Genomic DNA, 10,236 nt, shown 5'->3' with positions numbered 1-10,236 from the left:
TTGTGGTTGACTTAACATTCAGTCAAATGGATATGCCATATTATATAATATAAAATTTTGAGATTTGTATTTTATTATGGAAGTTGGTAGACAAGGAATGTGCATGGCATGCACTGTCCTTGTCATTCAATCCTAATAACTTTCATCGAAACTTCGCATTTTGACTGCGACATTTTCCATTGTTTTTCGGCAAGTGCTATTGTAAACAATACCATTTCAATTTCAATTTCTTTTCAATTTTCCCTAAAGTGTAAGCAATGATAAAATATACATACAAAATTAGAAATTGATAAATAATGAGCAATGGGTGTTTATTTTTAGAAGGTGATAAAATTAATTTGACTAAATGATAATTTTACATGTAAAATACAAAATATAAATTAAAGTAAATTACATAAAATAAGCAAGACATGAAAATTTTAACCTAAAATTATAATGAAAATCATAGTCCCTCTTGGAATAGAGCTGTTCAAATTCTATTGTGTTTTTGGGTGTATTTCAGTACATGTAAATTATATAGAACTCATGTTAATATACCTTTACGAATAATAATTTAATGTCAATTTTGAGTATTCCTTGTCAATATGTTTTGATTTCGGTTAATTAAAGAATAACTATAGCATCTTTAATTTAATGATTTATTTAATTTTTTTAATCTTGATTAATTAATGAATAGCTACTACATCATATTGAACTAGCTAAGATTATTAAGTTTCAATCACATAAAGGTTAGGTAAGGACTTGATAATTGTCTAGTGATCTTTTATTTTTACTCTTGGTAATACAAATTTGAAACTGCATGAGAGCTCGCTGTTTGGACAAGTTCAAAAACCGTACGTATTCTTGTTGTGGTTACATGGTAATAGACAACAAAAGAATCATGAATGCTTATGTCTAAGGAAATACATTATGAAAATCTACATGATGTGTTCACATTTTTTACATCAATACTAATAGGTGCCTGCGCATGGTATTTAAGTCATGGAGCTTATTTACAAATTTTCCGTGGAGTGGAAAGAAAGAAATCCAATTATGCCAAAAGAGAAGAAAAGTTTCATTAGATCATCTGAATTTTAAAGTGGAGGTGTCCACTGTCCACACCAGTGACAACGAGTTCAGAAGAAAGGAAAAGCATTATATCTGGTGTCATTGACTGCAGATCTGAGAGGCTACCATTTCAGCATGCTACTAATTGTTTGTTGGAACTGAAAACATCTATCCAAAACCTTCATCACAAGAACCTTTTTCCATATAACCCCAAAGTGCTTCTACAGCGGCGTGTAATTTCTCCTTTACCATTCCTATTTTGGTGTTACATTTCTTACCCCTTCCATTCATCTCTGAATCAATCTTGTGATGCCAATTCAACGCGAGGATCAAATTTTACATGTTTAATTTACTGCAGCTTGACAACGTTTCAGGAGCTCGATCTGCCAAAAGCAGTAGGCTGTAAGAAGCCACATAGGTTCCTCACCTTTTCCGAGTATGCAACACAGCTCGAGAATACAAGAATGACAAAACTCCAAGGATAAGATCGGAGAGCTGTTCTCCTGTTGAATTTGCAGCTGAATCCAAATACTTGGTTGAAGAAATGGCTAAGATGAATGTCTCTGCCTGATAGCACAGTTTTTGATATTTAGTTGACATTCCATACCCAGAAAATTGTTTTAGTTTTTCTTATGGGATTTTCATATGTATAGCTATGTGCTAATTCATTTTTCCATTGTAAACCTAAGCAAGAAAAGGAAAAAGAACTATAGAAAAGGGGACTAGAAATGAGAAGAAAGGAGCAAAGTATTCTTGTTCCCTATATCCCACATCGAAACAAAACGGAAGTAAGAGTTCAACAGCGGCTAATAAAAGGGGGCCCAGGAACAACAAAGAATATACTTACCTGGACGGAGTCAATGAGCGATCATCAAGGCTCATGGCTTAGACTAGTGACCTCTATTGCACTCTGGAAGGGCGTTAGGCTAAGGTCTACCTAATAGGTGGAGCCTACGTCATAATTTGTGGAAGTGGGGGCTTGCGTTCGCGCAGCCCCTATCCAAATCATGTTTAATGTTTTATTTAATTAATAATTAATAATTAATTTTATAAAATTGTTATTTGGTTTATTATAAAATTTATTGTAGTGTTTAATTTGGTTAGGTTGAAGAATAGAAATATACAGTAATAAACATTTGAAACACAAAATTATCCTCTTGATTTAGCAAATAGAGATAAGCGTAATACTAAGGATAGATCTTCAGAATAAATAATTATTGTTATTATAATAGAATACATAGTAAATAGTAATTGTTTTTATTGTTATTATAATAAATACATATATAGTAAATAATAAAAATAAATAATGATAAAATTATATATTGCCAAATGCCAAATTATGCTAATTGTGAAATGTATAAATAATAAAAATAAATAAGGATTAATGATATATTACCAAATTATTCTCATTATAATTTGTCAAATGACGGAATAGGTCTATTTTCTCGATAATGATATTTTATTTCTAACCTATTCGATAAACCAAACATACTATTATAGTCTTTGTGATTTTAGTTGGCAAAAGATTTTCTGTTTGGTAAAATAGTTAGCTTATAGGTCAATTTTGACTTATTTGACCACTATTAGTTGTTTGACTTGATTTAAAAATCAATATAAGTGTTTGGATAATTAGCTTTTTGTACTCTAAAATGTTAAAATTCAAAAAGCTACTCAAAGCAACTTTTTCAATTAGCTTTTAGAGAAAATAAATTATACTAAACAGCTAATTTACCAAACACTTTTCTACAATCAGCTAATGTTATCAACTAGTTATACCCTTTAATTAACCAAATCAGATAACGGCTAACAGCTATCATCTAACAGTCATTTACCAAACAGGGTCTAAAAGCAGCTTAAATTGTTCATAGCTGATTGATTTAATTTAGGTTGTTCCCACGTAATTAAACTGGTTACCAAACTGTAATTTTGCATTCCCTCTTTTTTAAACAGATTAACTGGATTAATCAACTGACGAAATGTACTGACTGATTCAGCAATGAAGTCAGTCAGTAATAATAAATCATAGAGAAGATAAAATAGAAACGAACAACACAAAGCCAAAGACAGAGAATGTTTACCCAGTTCGATACAGTGTGTCTCTACGTCTGGGGGACGATCACATAGGCGTCCAATCCACTAAATCATAATCCAATGTACAAAGGTAGATATATAATAATCTTACCCAAGTGCCCCACACAAGGTACATACCCAGTCTACACAGGTTTAGTGGATTGTTGAAGATGGAGATCTATGCATACAGAAGTCCAATGAAATCCCTTCACTTGGAGAGCCCACTCTGATGCAGTCCACTTCAATGGCGCTCTATACAGTTGTTCCCACAACAGTGTGATCACAGTGTCCTTTCGCTTAAGCAGCAGTGATTCTTCTCAAGTTCATCATCTTAATCACCATGAACATGTTGTATTAAGAAGATGCATGACAATCAAAGATCTAGTCTCATATAGCAGATGTGGAGTTTTTCTTCTTGCGTAAGGCGTAACCCTAATTCTCTTAGAATGATGGTACTTATAGATCCGTCGATAGAACACTCCTTCCAAAGATGTCTTTGATTGTAGATGGTAGGACAATATTTGAAGAAAGTAATCTTAAAGATTCGGTCCATACCTTTCCAAAGCAGATACGCTGATCTTCCTTCCAAATCTGTCTCCTGTAAACCGCGTACAACTTTTAAGTCAATACCTTCTTAAATCAGATCTTCAGTGTCAGTCCTTCTGTTGTTGCCATCAAAAACATAAAGAACTAAGATAGGTTATTATAAAGAAACAACCCATGAGTCAGACCTGATTACATAGCAGAACGAAAACAAAACAAAAGATCAAAACACAGTTTAAGATCAATCTTCAAAAACATGCAGTGGTGCCATCAAAACAACGCCCAGCCAGGGCCAAAAGGTACACAAACACAAAAACTCCCCCTGAGTTCATACTACTCCCCCTTTTTTCCAATGAGAGCCAAAGATCAAGCATTAGAGGGAGCGTCACTGTCGGACTTCGCAGGTTCAGCAGCAGCAGCTTCAGATAGGCTTAAACGAAGAAGAACGGTTTCCAGCTCAGTACGGGCCCCTGTCAGTTGTTTAGCAATAATGTTGTGTACTGTCTCAAGGTCAGAGACCCTTGCCTTCAACTGATTGGAGAGATGAACATCCTTTGCATGGGGTGAGTCATCAGCCACAGTATCAGGTTCAGAATTAGAGGGGGCAGTCACCGGATCAACATCGCGAATGTGATATCCAGTCAGAAGACGCTTATCAACAGTATAAAGCAGAGTTGGACTGATCACTTCGCTCGGCATAGGCTCAAGACCCTGAGTTGTAAGAATGCCATAAATCAGATTTGGGAAGGGTAGCCTTACCTTCTGCTCTCGTGGGCGAATCATGGTGAGGATGTGGTGGTAAATCCAGTTTCCCAGATCAATCGGCATCTTTGCTCCAATTCGAAACAAGAAACCTGCCAGATGCTTGACAACCGTGTGGAAATGAGCTGATGGGAGCCAGTTGTGAAGAGCCAGGCGATGCAGAATAACATATCTGGATGTGAGTTGAGAGCTCTGCAGATAATCTTTGTCACCCGTAGGCCAGGCTTCAATTTGTCCACCCGTAAGAGTTTTGGCCACCAAGTTCCAGTTTGTGATTGCCTCTTCTTGCACAACAGTCAGTCTATAGTATTCATTGATCATGTCAGGCCAAAAAATGTACCACTTCCCTCTGATGAAAATCTGCATTGGTCGTGGCCCGGTTAAGATGTCAATCTCGCCATTGAGATTACAGTAGAATCCATACGTGAGGAGCTTTGAGTATGGGCAGATGGCAGTGACAGTCTTCAGCAATCCTACTTCATTCAGCAGAGGTAGAATATCACATACGGAGTTCAGCTGGTTCTCATCCACAGATCGTTGAACAATAAGATCTCTTCTGACCATAGTAGACCATTTGTCCTGAGCAGCAGGAGATACAAATTGAGGCTTGTAAATAGATGTGTCAGATCCTTCAACAGGTTGAACTTCAGGAGTTATGCTTCGACCTCTGGAACGTGTGGATGGTTTCTTTCTGATAGATGATGTAGGTACAGCAGCAGGTTGAACAGCCGTAGGGCCCTTTTGTTTAACAAAAGATCGCAGTGCCTTGAAAACTTGTTGGATAGTGGATTAGCTTCAGATTTGACTGTTTCACTAGACATCCTTTTCTTCTCAGGCTGATCTGCATCAGCACTGTCATCACCTGTCTCAACAACAACTTTCACAGGAACATTCTTCCTTTTAGACCTTCTCGTTTCTTTGGTTGGGGATTGAACATGAGTCACAGAATGACTGGAATTAGATACTTGAGCAGAAGAGCCACCAAGCAGATTAGTAACCTCTCGTATTTTAAATTTTGTTGAGTTAGGATGAGTAGTGGCCTCAATGGTTGGAATGTCAGATGGAGGTGCTTGAGACCCATAAACTTTAGCCAGAATCTTATCATCTTCGCTGGAGGATTCAGATGGGTGAATCACTCGATACGGTTGAGGAATCGAAGCAGACGGTAGGCTAGCAAAATGTCGCACATGCTCCAGACTTTCACCTAACGATGTCGCAGTGTAGATTGGGATTCCACCTGTTTTCTCAGACTTATGGGGGCTTGAGAGGTCAACAAACTCAAAATTAGCAGGTAAATCAGAAGGATCATCACCAGGACAAATTTCTTTGGGATTAACGGCAATCTCAGTAGGAGGCAGAACAATATTATCAAAAGAAAATACAACTAAACTCAGATTATTGAGCTCATTAGATGATTTTTCTTTCTCATCAGACACATGCAAAACATCATTTTTCACACAATCAGACTCACTCAAGGGCAGGGATGAAGGATCAACATTCACAAGGGGTTTCTCAGAGTTCAAAGCAGATAAGTTTTCAGTATTAACAGGCATACAAGACGGAGTAGCAGAATCATCAGGTTTATCCGGTGAAATTTCAATAGGAGAATCAGAATTGTTTGACCTGTTTCGGAGGATCTCTAGTCTCTGAACTTTTATTATATACTCATTCTTTTCCTTCTGAACCCTTATGCACAGAGTTTTAGAGAATGAGTCTATAATCACTCCTCAGTCTCTGAACTTTTATTATAAACTCATTCTTTTCCTTCTGAACCCTTATGCACAGAGTTTTAAAGAATGAGTCTATAATAAAAGTTCAGAGACTAAGGAGTGATCATGGAAAAGAATTTGAGAATTCACTATATTCAGATTTCTGCTCCGAACACGGTATATCACATGACTTCTCGGCTCCTAGAACTGCTTAACAGAATGGTGTGGTGGAAATAAAGAATCGAACATTACAAGAAATGGCTAGAGTTATGCTACATGCCTCTCATCTGTCGCAGCGCTTCTGGGCTGAAGCAGTACACACAACCTGTCATACTGTAAATAGGGTCTATCTTAGACCAGGAACGACCAAAACACCATATGAGATCTGGAAGGGAAAGAAGCCAAACTTGAAGTATTTTCATGTGTTCGGGACAAAGTGTTATGTGCTGGCTGATAGAGAACAAAGAGGGAAGTTTGAACCTAAGAGTGATGAGAGCATCTTCCTTGGATACTCTCCAAATAGTCGTGCCTACAGAGTCTACAACAAGATAACTCAATCTGTGATGGAATTAGTAATGCGGTTATAGATGACAGTCCAGAAGAATCAGTAGACACAACAATGACAGATCCAGTGACAAAGCTTCCTCTTAGTGAACCAAATACTGCAGATAGCAACAGTCAGCCCAAATCACAAGAATCCTCAGATGAAGATCAAGAAAGTTCGAAACAGGAGACAAATCTCATAAATGATACATGTAAAGACAAACCTACCAGAACTCAGAAAAAGCATCCATCAGATAATATCATTGGAGATCCAACATATGGGATGAAGACCAGGAGCAGAATAAGAAATAATCTGATAGAAATATCTGGGTCTGCTTGCTATACCTCAAAGATAGAACCCATGAATGTTAAAGAAGCCTTACAGGATGATCTGTGGATCAAGGCAATGCAGGAAGAGCTACATCAGTTTGATCGAAATCATGTTTGGGGTCTAGTTTCAAGACCTGATGGTGTCAACATAATTGGAACAAAGTGGATTTTCAAAAATAAAACTGATGAAGCTGGGAATATAGCCAGGAACAAAGCTCGGCTAGTGGCTCAAGGGTATACTCAGATCGAAGGGATTGACTATGATGAGACATTTGCTCCTGTAGCAAGACTCGAGTCAATTAGGATTCTGTTGGCTGTTGCATGTATTTTGGGATTCACACTATTTCAGATGGATGTTAAGACAGCATTCCTGAATGGCTATCTGCACGAAGATATCTATGTGGCTCAACCTAAAGGGTTTGAAGATCCAGACCATCCATCATATGTCTACAAGCTTTGAAAAGCTCTCTATGGTCTCAAACAAGCCCCACGGGCATGGTATGAACGACTGACACAGTATCTGCTACAGCATGGGTATAAACGAGGAAGTGTCGACAAAACCTTGTTTGTGAAGACTACTGGAAGTCATGTAACCATTGCCCAAATCTATGTTGATGACATTGTGTTTGGGTCAACTTTACAGAGATACACTGACGAGTTAGTAAAAGTCATGAAGGAAGAATTTGAAATGTCCATGGTTGGTCAACTGACGTACTTTCTAGGACTACAAGTCAAGCAATGCCTTGAAGGATACTTTATCTCACAAGAAAAGTATGCTAAAAATCTAGTCAAGAAGTTTGATCTGGAATCATGTAAACCATCTAGGACACCAATCTCTACCTCCACAAAAGTATCAAAAGATGAAACCGGTGTATCAGTGGATAACACAGTCTATCGAAGCCTGATAAGCAGTCTGTTGTATCTAACTGCCAGTCGACCAGACATAATGTTCAGTGTTGGAATCTGTGCAAGGTATCAATCAGATCCAAAGGAATCACACCTGATAGCTGCGAAACGCATTCTGAAATATGTAAAGGGAACGATGCAGTATGGCCTCTGGTACTCCAAGGACAGTGAACTGAGTCTTGTTGCGTACTGTGATGCTGATTGGGCAGGAAACATTGATGATCGAAAGAGTACATCTGGAGTATGCTTCTTTATTGGTAAGAACTTGGTATCGTGGCTAAGTAAGAAACAGGATTCAATTTCATTAAGCACTGCAGAGGCAGAATACATAGCTGCTGGTGGATGTTGTACTCAGTTGGTATGGATGAAACAGATGTTGCTGGATTATGGTCTTACTCAAGGGATTATGACACTCTATTGTGACAATGTCAGTGCTATTAATATCTCCAAGAATCCAGTTCAACATTCTAGAACGAAGCATATTGATTACAGCCATCATTACATCAGAGACCTAGTTGAATCCAAGGAGATTGAATTGGAATATATTCAAACTGACAAACAACTGGTGGATATTCTGACTAAGCCACAAGACGCAAATCGTTTTGAAATTCTCAGGTCTGCTCTGGGAATTTGCAGAATTGACTAATAAAGTAGTTGGTCAATTAGAGAGGAGTGAAGGTTTTCTTATACGGGTCAGTATTATGGTTCGACTTCCTTTTAAGACTCCTCTCTATTTTGTTAAGTGGATTCTATAACCTAATATATCTTAAAGATATCTTAAAGATCCTAATCTTATTTCGAAATTCAAATTTCCTTGGGTTCCGTTTCCTTCCTAAAAAAAAGTTGTACTGTTGTGTCAATCAATCGCGTCTGCATGCTATTTGACTAGCCACATTAATTAGGGTTCATCACCCTTAAGTCTATTTGTTACCGGGCCAAGAAGAAAAATATCTACGAGTATCTCAGCACTCAGTCTTCCTCTCTCTCTGCATCCTTGCCTTCCTTGATTTGTTCTTCTCCTCTCACAAAAATCTCCAATGGCGGACCCAGTAAGAAATATCATTATCAAACTCGGAAGCAAGACACATTCTCCAGAGGTGGCTTTTAAGCATATTCAGACGCTATTGCAGTTTTCTATGAAGAAGAAACTCAAGCTTGATCCTCTGCTTCGTGATGAGATATTGGTGATTGTTATGACGAACTACCCAGAGTTTTATGCTGAATGGTCTGAAGACGATGCAACTGAACTGCTGATGATGGTTTCTGAAGCCAGTGATGAGGTTTCTCCAGTGTCTATTCCAGAACCCTCGGATGGGAATCGGGCCAGGGCATTTCTTCGACATTTTGCACAACGAGCCCTAGAATCTGCTGAGGTCTCTCGACGGCGAGCAGAGTCGCAGCCCCTGTATCTCGAAGCTGCTCAAAAAGAGACAAGACACAAACTGGAGATCCTCCGAAATAGGTCAAACAATTCTGATTCTCCTATTGAAATTTCAACGGATAAACCTGATGATTCTGCTACTCCGTCTTGTATGCCTGTTAATACTGAAAACTTATCTGCTTTGAACTCTGAGAAACCCCTTGTGAATGTTGATCCTTCATCCCTGCCCTTGAGTGAGTCTGATTGTGTGAAAAATGATGTCTTGCATGTGTCTGATGAGAAAGAAAAATCATTTAATGAGCCCAATAATCTGAGTTTAGTTGTATTCTCTTCTGATAATATTGTTCTGCCTCCTGCTGAGATTGCCGTTGATCCCAAAGAAATTTGTCCTGGTGATGATCCTTCTGATTTACCTGCTAATGTTGAGTCTGTTGACCTCTCAAGCCCCCATAAGTCTGAGAAAACAGGTGGAATCCCAGTCTACACTGCCACATCGTTAGGTGAAAGTCTGGAGCATGTGCGACATTTTACTGGCCTACCGTCTATTTCGAATCCTCAACCGTATCGAGTGATTCACCCATTTGAATCCTCCAGCGAAGATGATAAGATTATGGCTAAAGTTTATGGGTCTCAAGCACCTCCATCTGACATTCCAACCATTGAGGCCACTGCTCATCCTGACCCCACAAAATTTAAAATACGAGAGGTTACTAATCTGCTTGGTGGCTCTTCTGCTCAAGTATCTGATTCCAGTCATTCTGTGACTCCTATTCAATCCCCAACCAAAGAAACGAGAAGGTCTAAAAGGAAGAATGTTCCTGTGAAAGTTGTTGTTGAGACAGGTGATGACAGTGCTGATGCAGATCAGCCTGAGAAGAAAAGGAAGTCTAGTGAAACAGTCAAATCTGAAGCTAATCCACTATCCAACAAGTTTTCAAGACACTG

The 10,236-nt window shown here is 38.3% G+C and overlaps 1 protein-coding gene across 1 annotated transcript; it reads right to left on the bottom strand.

Moving 5' to 3' along the window:
• Positions 1-4,026: 4,026 nt before the first annotated feature.
• Positions 4,027-5,975, bottom strand: LOC109173324. Its single transcript, XM_019322556.1, has 2 exons — positions 5,197-5,975; positions 4,027-5,113 (listed from the first exon to the last, which is right to left on the bottom strand). Exons 1-2 carry the CDS (start codon positions 5,973-5,975, stop codon positions 4,027-4,029), a joined length of 1,866 nt encoding a protein of 621 aa, XP_019178101.1.
• Between the last annotated feature and the right edge of the window lie 4,261 nt (positions 5,976-10,236).

The sequence above is a fragment of the Ipomoea nil genome, unplaced genomic scaffold (genome assembly GCF_001879475.1).
Source record: "Ipomoea nil cultivar Tokyo-kokei standard unplaced genomic scaffold, Asagao_1.1 scaffold0470, whole genome shotgun sequence".
Taxonomy (NCBI): domain Eukaryota; kingdom Viridiplantae; phylum Streptophyta; class Magnoliopsida; order Solanales; family Convolvulaceae; genus Ipomoea; species Ipomoea nil.
The sequence above is the reverse complement of the archived record's forward strand: the minus strand, read 5'-3'. Positions and strand labels throughout refer to the sequence as shown.

What these genes read in the sequence shown, in the direction of transcription:
- LOC109173324 (XM_019322556.1), bottom strand. Translation starts at nt 5,975, where the DNA reads ATGCCTGTTAATACTGAAAACTTATCTGCTTTGAACTCTGAGAAACCC. An exon ending in GCTAATCCACTATCCAACAA is followed by an intron (nt 5,114 to 5,196) that starts GTTTTCAAGGCA and finishes ATCATCTATCAG; the next exon opens with AAAGAAACCATCCACACGTT.